We start from the raw sequence: 14,444 nt of genomic DNA on the forward strand, positions 1-14,444 counted from the left end.
GGCCGACCTACGACGGCGGCAGTGCCGTGCAGTCCTACAACCTGGAGGTCTGGGACTCTGTGGCCCCGCAGTGGAGGCTGCTGGTGTCCTGCAACAGCACCTCCTACAACGTGCAGGTGAGTTATGACCGCCGGCCTCCGCCGGTTCACACGGCCCGACAAGACATAACCTTTGAGTCCATCTCCAGGACCTTCTCCCAGAGCGCCAGTATAAATTCCGCGTCCGGGCCGAGAACATCTACGGAGTCGGAGAGCCCAGTGCCGAATCTGAGCCGGTGACCGTCGGCCTGGTGAATGACGGTGAGTGACCTCCGACCCTGAGAACATGTGGACTCTAGTGGTCCAGTACGACTGTACAACAGGAAGCTTGGGCTTTGAAAAAGGATACGTGAATGAGTTCTACTGAACAATGAAACAGTTTAAAATACAAACGTGGGTTTTTTCCAATGACAATCCAATTAATGGGCTAACGGTCTGGCAGAAGTCCACTGGCTAACGTCAGCTATGATAGCTATCATAGTTAACGTCAGCTATGATAGCTATCATAGCTGACGTTAGCTATGATGATAGCTATCATAGCTGACGTTAGCTATCATAGCTAACGTCAGCTATGATAGCTGTCATAGCTATAGCTATCATCGTTAGCTAAGCTCAACAGAAATAAACTGAACTGAACTGAAGTAAACTAAAGAAAAACAAACTAAACTTGACTAAACTTAACTAAACTAAAGTAAATGTGACCGAACTAGACTAGACTAAACTGAACTAACTGAACTAACTAAACTAACGGCTGCTGTTTGGTTTGTCTGGCAGATGAAGAGGCCGAGGCAGAGGAGGAGGATGAAGGTACGATGACTTCCTGTTAACAAGCTAACGTAGCATGCCCACCCCCCCCTGACCTCTGACCTCTGTGCTCGCAGACGCAGACAAGGAGCCGGACTACAGAGACGTGTCCGTCAGGACGGACATGAAGGTGAAGGACCTGTACGACGTGGAAGAGCGGCTGGGAACGTAAGGCTCCGCCCACTCGCTTCTCACCCACAATGCACCTGTGGTTCAGCGTTTCTACAAGCGCCCCCGTGTTTGTGCGACAGGGGGAAGTTCGGCCAGGTCTTCAAACTGGTGGAGAAGGCCACGAAGAAGGTTTGGGCGGGCAAGTTCATCAAAGCGTACTCAGCGAAGGAGAAGGACAACGTCCGGCACGAGATCGGCATCATGAACAGCCTCCACCACCCCAAGCTGGTGCAGTGCATCGACGCCTTCGAGGGGAAGTCCGACATCGTCATGGTGCTGGAGATGTGCGTTCACCGGTTATTCTAGCTTTCTTGGTCTCACAGGAAGAAACAACCGGATGTTTGGTCTCTTCTATCAGAACAGGAAGCAGCTTTCGTCACGTTTAAGTGTCTCGTAGTCACCTGCAGAAACATGCTAGCACGGGTAACACAGGGAAGCTAAACTGACGTTAAACTAAAGAGCATGAAAAATATAAACACAAGCTAAGCTAATGTTAAACTAAAAGAGCATGAAAAACATAAACACAAGCTAAGCTAACGTTAAACTAAAGAGCATGAAAAAATTAAACACAAGTTATGCTAATGTTAAACTAAAAGAGCATGAAAAATATAAACACAAGCTAAGCTAACGTTAAACTAAAGAGCATGAACAAATATAAACACAAGTTAAGCTAATGTTAAACTAAAAGAGCATGAAAAATATAAACACAAGCTAAGCAAACGTTTAACTTAAGAGCATGAAAAATATAAACACAAGCTAAGCTAACATTAAACTAAAGAGCATGAACAAATATAAACACAAGCTAAGCTAACATTAAACTAAAGAGCATGAACAAATATAAACACAAGCTAAGTTAACGTTAAACTAAAAGAGCATGAAAAATATAAACACAAGCTAAGCTAACGTTAAACTAAAGAGCATGAAAAATATAAACACAAGCTAAGCTAACATTAAACTAAAGAGCATGAACAAATATAAACACAAGCTAAGTTAACGTTAAACTAAAAGAGCATGAAAAATATAAACACAAGCTAAGCTAACGTTAAACTAAAAGAGCATGAACAACTATAAACACAAGCTAAGCTAGCGTTAAACCAAAGAGCATAAACAAATATAAACACAAGCTAAGCTAACGTTAAGAACAGCGAACTATTCTTAACGATGTTAAAACAGAGAAAGCTAAATGAAAGGAAAAGAAGCTAACTTTCAATAGATGTATTAATGCTTGAAGCTAGTTAGCTTTGCTTAGCATAAAGGCACAAACAGCCAATGGGATTCTTCCAATTTAGATTATTAGTTTGTTCATCTTCATCGTTTCTATTGTAGAAATCTAATCGCTCAGCTGATCTCAGAGCAGTTTGAACTAAAAACACAAACCAGATGTTTTTGTTTCAAAGTCGGAAAATGATTTTCAGGCCAACTATGAGCGGAATGACAGCAGCCATTTCCTGTCTGCTAATTATAGAGCCGAGAAATACCACGGCTCTCCAGAGCAGAAGCCTGTGATGCTGTTGGAAACATTCATACTTTTATTTTGGTAGGACCTTTCAATGACTCTATGGTTGTGGACTGGATTGATCCAAAGTGTTCAGGGTTCATCTTTGATGGACCAGAGGAGCGGGGAATCGAACCACCAGCTCCTTCTGTCTGTAGCTGCAGGTTGTTATTGTTTCTCCACTGCGTGACGGCGTCGTCGGTCTGATCAATATATCGGTCACACAACAGATGGGTATTGTAGTCCTATAGAGCGGTCACACAACAGATGGGTATTGTAGTCCTATAGAGCGGTCACACAACAGATGGGTATTGTAGTCCTATAGAGCGGTCACACAACAGATGGTTATTGTAGTCCTATAGAGCGGCCACACAACAGATGGGTTTTGTAGTCCTATAGAGCGGTCACACAACAGATGGGTATTGTAGTCCTATAGAGCGGCCACACAACAGATGGGTATTGTAGTCCTATAGAGCAGTCACACAACAGATGGGTATTGTAGTCCTATAGAGCGGTCACACAACAGATGGGTACTGTAGTCCTATAGAGCGGCCACACAACAGATGGGTTTTGTAGTCCTATAGAGCAGCCATACAACAGATGGGTATTGTAGTCCTATAGAGCGGTCACACAACAGATGGGTATTGTAGTCCTATAGAGCGGCCACACAGCAGATGGGTATTGTAGTCCTATAGAGCGGCCACACAACAGATGGGTATTGTAGTCCTATAGAGCTCTGCGGTCACACAACAGATGGGTATTGTAGTCCTATAGAGCGGTCACACAACAGATGGGTATTGTAGTCCTATACAGCGGTCACACAACAGATGGGTATTGTAGTCCTATAGAGCGGTCACACAACAGATGGGTATTGTAGTCTTATTGAGCGGCCACACAGCAGATGGGTATTGTAGTCCTATGGAGCGGCCACACAACAGATGGGTATTGTAGTCCTATAGAGCGGCCACACAACAGATGGGTATTGTAGTCCTATAGAGCTCTGCGGTCACACAACAGATGGGTATTGTAGTCCTATAGAGCTCTGCGGTCACACAACAGATGGGTATTGTAGTCCTATGGAGCGGCCACATAACAGATGGGTATTGTAGTCCTATAGAGCGGCCACACAACAGATGGGTATTGTAGTCCTATAGAGCTCTGCGGTCACACAACAGATGGGTATTGTAGTCCTATAGAGCGGTCACACAACAGATGGGTATTGTAGTCCTATAGAGCGGTCACACAACAGATGGGTATTGTAGTCCTATAGAGCGGCCACACAACAGATGGGTATTGTAGTCCTATAGAGCGGCCACACAACAGGTGTTTCTCTGTCGTAGGATCTCTGGCGGCGAGCTGTTTGAGCGGATCATTGACGAGGACTTTGAGCTGACGGAGAGGGAGGTGATCAGATACATGCTGCAGATCATTGATGGAGTCAGCTTCATCCACAAACAAGGCATCGTCCACCTCGACCTCAAACCCGAGAACATCATGTGTGTCAACAAGACCAGCGGCAAAATCAAACTGATTGACTTCGGCCTCGCCAGGCGACTAGGTGACGTTATTGATCCAGACTTCAGATATTATTGAATTTTTTATCTAAACTAATAAAAGCCTTGCTAACACTATGCTTACATAATGCTAACACTATGCTTACATAATGCTCACACTATTTTAACATAATGCTAACACTATGCAAAGATTATGCTAACGCTAATGAACATTGTGGTAGTATCAATCTTCAACATACCAGCTCTGTTTGAGAAAACTACAGTGATACCGTTAAAAGTTAGCCTGAGATGTCCTAACATTATTCTTTAATCAAACTCTTTTCTCTTCAACAGAAACCTCAGGAACTCTGAAGGTTTTGTTTGGGACTCCAGAGTTTGTGGCTCCAGAAGTGATCAACTATGAAGCCATCAGTTATCCCACCGACATGTGGAGTATAGGGGTCATCTGCTACATACTGTGAGTCTGTCTGTTGTTAGCTTAGCTTAGCATCATCTTGTTTTGATCTTGGTTACATGTGGAGTATAGGGGTCATCTGCTACATACTGTGAATCTGTCTGTTGTTAGCTTAGCTTCAGTTAGCTTAGCTTCATTTGGGTTAGCTACATTTTGCTAGTTATTTTGTTAGTTTATCTGGTTTTATTTGTCTCGTTTATTCAATTGACTTAATCCTAAATGTGTTAAAATGTTTGTGATTATCTTAGCTTTGGGCATTTTTATGTTCCTTTCTGATGTAAATGTACTAGATGTCATTGTATTCAAAGTGAGTCTGCTCACGATAGCCATGTTGCTGTCGTCCTCTCAGGCTGAGCGGCTTGTCTCCCTTCATGGGCGACAACGACAACGAGACGCTGTCCAACGTCACCTCGGCCTCCTGGGACTTTGAGGATGACGCCTTCGATGAGATCTCTGATAACGGGAAGGACTTCATCACCAACCTGCTGAAGAAAGACATGAGGTAGGAAAACACTGACGGGACGCGCTTTGATAGTCCTCTGTCTGTAGCCTCACTGTGTGTGTGTGTGTGTGTGTGTGTGTGTGTGTGTGTGTGTGTGTGTGTGTGTGTGTGTGTGTGTGTGTGTGTGTGTGTGTGTGTGTGTGTGTGTCAGGGCTCGGCTCACCTGTGCTCAGTGTTATGAACACACCTGGCTGAAACAGGACACCACCACCATGAAGGCCAAGAAGCTCTCCAAGGAGAGGATGAAGAAGTACATCCTGAGGAGGAAATGGCAGGTAAACAACATGAGGACATGACTCAGCACATTACAACATGAAGACATGACTCAACACATTACAACATGAGGACATGACTCAGCACAATACAACATGAAGACATGACTCAGCACATTACAACATGAGGACATGACTCAGCACATTACAACATGAGGACATGACTCAGCACATTACAACATGAAGACATGACTCAGCACATGACAACATGAAGACATGACTCAGCACATGACAACATGAAGACATGACTCAACACATGAGGACAGAGACATGACTCAGCACATTACAACATGAGGACATGACTCAGCACATTACAACATGAGGACATGACTCAGCACATTACAACATGAGGACATGACTCAGCACATTACAACATGAGGACATGACTCAGCACATTACAACATGAGGACATGACTCAGCACATTACAACATGAGGACATGACTCAGCACATTACAACATGAGGACATGACTCAGCACATTACAACATGAAGACATGACTCAGCACATTACAACATGAGGACATGACTCAGCACATTACAACATGAGGACATGACTCAGCACATTACAACATGAGGACATGACTCAGCACATTACAACATGAGGACATGACTCAGCACATTACAACATGAGGACATGACTCAGCACATTACAACATGAGGACATGACTCAGCACATTACAACATGAGGACATGACTCAGCACATTACAACATGAGGACATGACTCAGCACATTACAACATGAAGACATGACTCAGCACATTACAACATGAGGACATGACTCAGCACATTACAACATGAGGACATGACTCAGCACATTACAACATGAGGACATGACTCAGCACATTACAACATGAGGACATGACTCAGCACATTACAACATGAGGACATGACTCAGCACATTACAACATGAGGACATGACTCAGCACATTACAACATGAGGACATGACTCAGCACATTACAACATGAGGACATGACTCAGCACATTACAACATGAGGACATGACTCAGCACATGACAACATGAGGACAGTGACATGATTTAGCACATTACAACATGAGGATATGACTCAGCACATTACAACATGAAGACATGACTCAGCACATTACAACATGAAGACATGACTCAGCACATTACAACATGAAGACATGACTCAGCACATTACAACATGAGGACAGGACGTCCTTTCTCTTTCTCCGTTGATAACGCTCTCAGCCAAAGTGACGACGTTTCTTCTTCTATGGTAGAAAACAGGGCACGCTGTTCGGGCCATCGGCCGCCTGTCGTCCATGGCGATGATGGCGGGAGTCAGCGCCAAGAAGGGCTCGCCGACCGAAGGTCCGCCTCCGACGAGAGCACGGTCTGTTATTACCGTGTTATTACCCAGCGTTACATGTGTGTGTGTGTGTGTGTGTGTGTGTGTGTGTGTGTGTGTGTGTGTGTGTGTGTGTGTGTGTGTGTGTGTGTGTCAGAGGACAACCAGTTCCTGGAGTGTCTGGAGATGGACCAGAAGCCGGACTGTAAACCTTCTTTCAGCTCGGTGATCAAAGACGTGGAGGTGGTGGAAGGCAGCGCCGCTCGCTTCGACTGCAAGATCGAAGGTACCGATCAATACTGCTCTGATTGATCCTAATTATCATTACTGCTCTGATTGATCCTAATCATCAATACTGCTCTGATTGATCCTGAATAACGGATTGATAACTAAATATATGGATGTCTGAATAATGAAATAACATAGTATGTGAGTACCTGAGTGGGTAGAGAACATAGTGAGTACCTGAGTGGGTAGAGAACATGGTGAATACCTGAGTGGGTAGAGAACATGGTGAATACCTGAGTGGGTAGAGAACATGGTATGTAAGTACCTGAGTCGGTAGAGAACATGGTATGTGAGTACCTGAGTGGGTAGAGAACATAGTGAATACCTGAGTGGGTAGAGAACATAGTATGTGAATACCTGATTGGGTAGAGAACATAGTGAATACCTGAGTGGGTAGAGAACATAGTGAATACCTGAGTGAGTAGAGAACATAGTATGTGAGTACCTGAGTGGGTAGAGAACATGGTGAATACCTGAGTGGGTAGAGAACATGGTGAATACCTGAGTGGGTAGAGAACATAGTATGTGAGTACCTGAGTGGGTAGAGAACATACTGAATACCTGAGTGGGTAGAGAACATGGTATGTGAGTACCTGAGTGGGTAGAGAACATAATGAATACCTGAGTGGGTAGAGAACATACTGAATACCTGAGTGGGTAGAGAACATGGTATGTGAGTACCTGAGTGGGTAGAGAACATAATGAATACCTGAGTGGGTAGAGAACATACTGAATACCTGAGTGGGTAGAGAACATGGTATGTGAGTACCTGAGTGGGTAGAGAACATAATGAATACCTGAGTGGGTAGAGAACATACTGAATACCTGAGTGGGTAGAGAACATGGTATGTGAGTACCTGAGTGGGTAGAGAACATAATGAATACCTGAGTGGGTAGAGAACATAGTGAATACCTGAGTGGGTAGAGAACATAGTGAATACCTGAGTGGGTAGAGAACATAGTATGTGAATACCTGAGTGGGTAGAGAACATAGTATGTGAATACCTGAGTGAGTAGAGAACATGGTATGTGAGTACCTGAGTGGGTAGAGAACATAGTGAATACCTGAGTGGGTAGAGAACATAGTATGTGAATACCTGAGTGGGTAGAGAACATAGTATGTGAGTACCTGAGTGAGTAGAGAACATGGTATGTGAGTACCTGAGTGGGTAGAGAACATAGTGAATACCTGAGTGGGTAGAGAACATAGTATGTGAATACCTGAGTGGGTAGAGAACATGTATCATGGAGAACCAACAACAGAACGTGTCTGCAGGGTTCCCCGACCCGGAGGTGGTTTGGTACAAAGACGAGCAGCCGATCAAAGAGACGCGACACTTCCAGATCGACTACGACGAGGAAGGGAACTGCAGCCTGGTCATCTCAGAGGTCAGAGGTCAAGTCCTCTCCTTGTGCTGGGAAACACCAGACCTCCTCACTTCCTCTTCACTTCCTACTCATCTCCTCACTTCCTCTTCACTTCCTAGTCACCTCCTCACTTCCTCTTCACTTCCTACTCACCTCCTCACTTCCTCTCACTTCCTACTCACTTCCTACTCACCTCCTTACTTCCTCTTCACTTCCTACTCACTTCCTACTCACCTCCTCACTTCCTCTCACTTCCTACTCACCTCCTCACTTCCTCTCACTTCCTACTCACTACCTACTCACCTCCTCACTTCCTCTTCACTTCCTACTCACTTCCTACTCACCTCTTCACTTCCTACTCACTTCCTACTCACCTCCTCACTTCCTCTCACTTCCTCCTCACTTCCTCCTCTCCTACTCACATCCTACTCACCTCCTCTCACTTCCTACTCACTTCCTACTCACCTCCTCACTTCCTCTTCTCTTCCTACTCACTTCCTACTCACCTCCTCTCCCTTCCTCCTCACTTCCTAGTCACCTCCCCATTTCCTCTTCACTTCCTACTCACTTCCTCTCACTTCCTCCTCACTTCCTCCTCACCTCTTCACTTCCTACTCACTTCCTACTCACCTCCTCACTTCCTCTCACTTCCTCTTCACTTCCTACTCACTTCTTACTCACCTCCTCTTCACCTCTTCACATCCTCCTCTTCACCTCGTCCTCTTCACCTTCACCTCTTCACCTTCACCTCTTTACCTCCTCTTCACCTTCTCCTCTTCACCTCCTCTTCACCTTCTCCTCTTCACCTTCTCCTCTTCACCTTCACCTCTTCACCTTCACCTCTTCACCTCCTCTTCACCTTCTCCTCGTCACCTTCACCTCTTCACCTTCACCTTCTCCTCTTCACCTCCTCTTCACCTTCTCCTCTTCACCTTCACCTCTTCACCTTCACCTTCACCTCTTCACCTCCTCTTCACCTTCTCCTCTTCACCTTCACCTCTTCACCTTCACCTTCACCTCTTCACCTCCTCCTCTTCACCTTCACCTCTTCACCTTCACCTCTTCACCTCCTCCTCTTCACCTTCTCCTCTTCGCCTCCTCTTCACCTCCTTCTCTTCACCTCTTCTTCACCTTCTCCTCTTCACCTTCTCCTTTTCACCTCTTCACCTCCTCTTCACCTTCTCCTCTTCACCTTCACCTCTTCACCTTCACCTTCTCCTCTTCACCTCCTCTTCACCTTCTCCTCTTCACCTTCACCTCTTCACCTTCACCTTCACCTCTTCACCTCCTCCTCTTCACCTTTACCTCTTCACCTTCACCTCTTCACCTCCTCCTCTTCACCTTCTCCTCTTCACCTCCTCCTCTTCACCTTCACCTCTTCACCTTCACCTTCACCTCTTCACCTCCTCTTCACCTTCTCCTCTTCACCTTCACCTCTTCACCTTCACCTTCACCTCTTCACCTCCTCTTCACCTTCTCCTCTTCACCTCCTCTTCACCTTCTCCTCTTCACCTTCACCTCTTCACCTTCACCTTCACCTCTTCACCTCCTCTTCACCTTCTCCTCTTCACCTTCTCCTCTTCACCTTCACCTCTTCACCTTCAACTTCACCTCTTCACCTCCTCTTCACCTTCTCCTCTTCACCTTCACCTCTTCACCTTCACCTCTTCATCTCCTCTTCACCTTCTCCTCGTCACCTTCACCTCTTCACCTTCACCTTCTCCTCTTCACCTCCTCTTCACCTTCTCCTCTTCACCTTCACCTTCACCTCTTCACCTCTTCCTCTTCACCTTCACCTCTTCACCTTCACCTCTTCATCTCCTCCTCTTCACCTTCACCTCTTCACCTTCACCTCTTCACCTCCTCTTCACCTTCACCTCTTCACCTCCTCTTCACCTTCTCCTCTTCACCTCCTCTTCACCTTCTCCTCTTCACCTTCTCCTCTTCACCTTCACCTCTTCACCTCCTCTTCACCTTCTCCTCTTCACCTCCTCTTCACCTCCTCTTCACTTTCTCCTCTTCACCTCCTCTTCACCTTCTCCTCTTCACCTTCTCCTCTTCACCTTCACCTCTTCACCTTCACCTTCACCTCTTCACCTCCTCTTCACCTTCTCCTCTTCACCTTCACCTCTTCACCTTCACCTTCTCCTCTTCACCTCCTCTTCACCTTCTCCTCTTCACCTTCACCTCTTCACCTTCACCTTCACCTCTTCACCTCCTCCTCTTCACCTTTACCTCTTCACCTTCACCTCTTCACCTCCTCCTCTTCACCTTCTCCTCTTCACCTCCTCCTCTTCACCTTCACCTCTTCACCTTCACCTTCACCTCTTCACCTCCTCTTCACCTTCTCCTCTTCACCTTCACCTCTTCACCTTCACCTTCACCTCTTCACCTCCTCTTCACCTTCTCCTCTTCACCTCCTCTTCACCTTCTCCTCTTCACCTTCACCTCTTCACCTTCACCTTCACCTCTTCACCTCCTCTTCACCTTCTCCTCTTCACCTCCTCTTCACCTTCTCCTCTTCACCTTCTCCTCTTCACCTTCACCTCTTCACCTTCAACTTCACCTCTTCACCTCCTCTTCACCTTCTCCTCTTCACCTTCACCTCTTCACCTTCACCTCTTCATCTCCTCTTCACCTTCTCCTCGTCACCTTCACCTCTTCACCTTCACCTTCTCCTCTTCACCTCCTCTTCACCTTCTCCTCTTCACCTTCACCTTCACCTCTTCACCTCTTCCTCTTCACCTTCACCTCTTCACCTTCACCTCTTCACCTCCTCCTCTTCACCTTCACCTCTTCACCTTCACCTCTTCACCTCCTCTTCACCTTCACCTCTTCACCTCCTCTTCACCTTCTCCTCTTCACCTCCTCTTCACCTTCTCCTCTTCACCTTCTCCTCTTCACCTTCACCTCTTCACCTCCTCTTCACCTTCTCCTCTTCACCTCCTCTTCACCTCCTCTTCACTTTCTCCTCTTCACCTCCTCTTCACCTTCTCCTCTTCACCTTCTCCTCTTCACCTTCACCTCTTCACCTTCACCTTCACCTCTTCACCTCCTCTTCACCTTCTCCTCTTCACCTTCACCTTCACCTCTTCACCTCCTCCTCTTCACCTTCACCTCTTCACCTCCTCCTCTTCACCTTCACCTCTTCACCTTCACCTCTTCACCTCCTCCTCTTCACCTTCACCTCTTCACCTCCTCCTCTTCACCTTCTCCTCTTCGCCTCCTCTTCACCTCCTTCTCTTCACCTCTTCTTCACCTTCTCCTCTTCACCTTCTCCTCTTCACCTCTTCACCTCCTCTTCACCTTCTCCTCTTCACCTTCACCTCTTCACCTTCACCTTCTCCTCTTCACCTCCTCTTCACCTTCTCCTCTTCACCTCTTCACCTTCACCTTCACCTCTTCACCTCCTCCTCTTCACCTTCACCTCTTCACCTTCACCTCTTCACCTCCTCCTCTTCACCTTTTCCTCTTCACCTCCTCTTCACCTCCTCCTCTTCACCTCTTCTTCACCTTCTCCTCTTCACCTTCTCCTCTTCACCTCCTCTTCTTCACCTCCTCTTCTTCACCTCCTCTGCAGGTGTCGGGTGACGACGATGCCAAGTACACGGTGAAGGCGGTGAACAGTCTGGGGGAGGCGACCTGCACCGCCGAGCTGCTGGTGGAGGTGATGGCCGGGGAGGAGGAGGAAGAAGAAGAAGAGGAAGAGGAGGAGGAGGAGGAGGAGGAAGAAGAAGAGGAGGAGGAGGAATAGAGCATGTGTTGGTCTGGACTCCCACAGGAGGAGGAGGTGCTGCTCCTCTTCAGACCTGAGCAGGAAACAAATAACATGTTGTGATTGGAGGAGGAGGAGGTGGGCAGGGTTTCCTCACCTGCTGTGTGCTAAACCCCGCCCACCTGAAACCTGGAGATCAGAAGCCCCGCCCCCCTCAGCATAGCCTCCATTCATTGGTCGGTTTCCTCACATTTCATTGGTCTTCTGTCTGTTTACATTAAAATAAGAACGTACCTTAAAGATAAACTAATACACGTTTTAGAGGTGCTCCCAGGGCTCCGTCACCAAAGGCTCATGGGAGCTGTAGTTCTTCGGGGCCTTTGACTCTGACCTGCTCCCTGTGGGAGGCCAGGTGAGGAAGACGATGGTACGATGAAGGCCGAGAGGAACACAGCTTCACTTTCACAGAGTCAGGTCACCTGATGTCTCCCTGTGCTGAGAGACGAAGGTCGTAATGACTACAAACAGCAAGGCAGACGGTGTTATCGTGGCGTTAGCGTGGTGTTAGCGCTGCAGCTAACGGTGTGGTGGAGGCTCAAGGACGACCCAGAGGAACCGATCCCCCCGAGACGGGAACGTAGCTGCATACTAGAACATATTTCTGATAGACGGCTAACTAGCGTTTGTTAGCTAACGTCAGCCTTATTAATGTTAGCTCAGTAGCTAACAAACATTATCTTAATAGCAGCAGACGTTTGGGCTTTAAAGATTGATTTAAACACACTTCAATTTGTTCACAATGTGAGCAAAAAATAGTCAGCATGTTAGCTAACAGTGGCGTAGTGACGTTAGCTTATTAGCTAACGTTGGCGTAGGGATTTTAGCATGTCAGCTAACATTGGCGTAGTGACGTTAGCATATTAGCTAATGTTGGCGTAGTGACTTTAGCATGTTAGCTAACATTGGCGTAGTGACGTTAGCATGTTAGCACAGCTTGTTTTCCTTCGTTTCTGAATCAGTGTTTTCACTTCCTGTTCCTCCCAGATTGAGGTTTTATTCTTGCAATAGTTCGTGACACAAGAACACCACGCAGAAGGTTTACTTTGCCACACGGGGCTTCTGGGTAATGAAGTCTTCCAGGTCAACGTGTTGCCACTCTGAGCTGCTATAAACAAGTGCCTTAATGAACCGTGGCCGGACTCTGTGATTGTGAGGCTGAGATATAAGTTATATAACAATACTCCATGTTTTATTCTATAATCTTTGCATCTGATGTGTTGAACGTGTCTCTGTTTCTTCTGTTTGAGCACTTTTCTTATCTCGTTTGGGTTTTTGAGTTTTTCTCTGAAGACCTCTTCCAGCTGACGTCAACTTGCGTTGTTGCCTTAAAGCGACACGCGACACCTTACCGACGTCTGGAGGCGTTTCCCTTCGGCCGTCTTGAACACGCGTGTGTTAGCGTGTAGAGATGAACACGCGTGTGTTAGCGTGTAGAGATGAACACGCGTGTGTTAGCGTGTAGAGATGAACACGCGTGTGTTGGCGTGTGTTAGCGTGTAGAGATGAACACACACCTCAACATCAGGAGCCTCTGATCTCTTCATCTCTCAGGAAGAGAACAGGCATTCAAAAACTTGGACCTCAAAATTAAGAAATCTGTATTTTGTAAATTAGATGTGGATTTCTTCATTTTAAGGTCCAATCATGAGGAAACTCAAAATCTTAAATCTCAAAAAGACTTAACGAGATACACATTTTATTATTACAAGATTTGTGAGATCTGGAATTTCACCTCAAAATAAGAAGTCTTTCTTATCTTCAGATTCCGTAATCTTGAGGTGAGATTTCTCGTTTCATAATTACGAGATATCGTAATTAGAATTTCGGGAACTCAGATTTACAAATCGGTAAATATTACAAATCCTTTGAAGTGAGTTGCTGTGAAATATTAAATATCACAAACACTGAAAGCTGAAGTGTATTGAAGCGTCGTGTCTTTCCACATTCCAGCTCTCTGTTGTGCTTTGGAACATTTATTTAAGTTTTCAACCAAAGAAACGTCTTCAAGAATTCACTGGTGTGTTTGTGTGATCTACTGTTAGACCTTAGTGTGTGTGTGTGTGTGTGTGTGTGTGTGTGTGTGTGTGTGTGTGTGTGTGTGTGTGTGTGTGTGTGTGTGTGTGTGTGTGTGTGTTTTAAGAATGTTTTATTTTTAGACTTATTTAATGCACAGATTCATAATTCTGATATTATCATTCGAGCAGATCTTCTGTCCAGCACTTAACTCGTCACCGTGGTTACAAACGAGCCGACCGGTTTGTTTTCTATTAGATGTTTGTAGATTATATTGCTCTAACTTTTATAAATATATATTGGTTTGATGAACTGCAGATGACATGTATGAGAACACTACGACTGAAAAGAAATAAATCTCTCACAAAACTAGCTGCTGTGTTCTGAGATGTTTCACCAGGAAGAAGCTGCTGGGGGCACAGGAACACTTCATCCTTCA

At 46.0% G+C, this 14,444-nt stretch overlaps 1 protein-coding gene across 1 annotated transcript in view; it reads left to right on the plus strand.

The window, feature by feature from the left end:
• Positions 1 to 11,971, plus strand: part of LOC306741957 (myosin light chain kinase, smooth muscle-like) — a gene marked incomplete at both ends in the record, with an annotated part of 47,088 nt that extends 35,117 nt beyond the window's left edge. Inside the window, 13 exon segments of the mRNA XM_079224291.1 lie at positions 1 to 116; positions 188 to 299; positions 813 to 845; positions 920 to 1,010; positions 1,094 to 1,297; positions 3,849 to 4,066; positions 4,356 to 4,479; positions 4,826 to 4,978; positions 5,130 to 5,253; positions 6,494 to 6,584; positions 6,719 to 6,847; positions 8,126 to 8,238; positions 11,798 to 11,971. The exon segment at positions 1 to 116 is cut by the window's left edge and continues 75 nt beyond it. Coding sequence (XP_079080417.1) covers positions 1 to 116; positions 188 to 299; positions 813 to 845; positions 920 to 1,010; positions 1,094 to 1,297; positions 3,849 to 4,066; positions 4,356 to 4,479; positions 4,826 to 4,978; positions 5,130 to 5,253; positions 6,494 to 6,584; positions 6,719 to 6,847; positions 8,126 to 8,238; positions 11,798 to 11,971 — 1,682 coding nt within the window.
• Positions 11,972 to 14,444: the final 2,473 nt, after the last annotated feature.

Source organism: Taurulus bubalis (assembly GCF_910589615.1).
Source record: "Taurulus bubalis genome assembly, chromosome: 1".
In the NCBI taxonomy this organism is placed as follows: Eukaryota; Metazoa; Chordata; class Actinopteri; order Perciformes; family Cottidae; genus Taurulus; species Taurulus bubalis.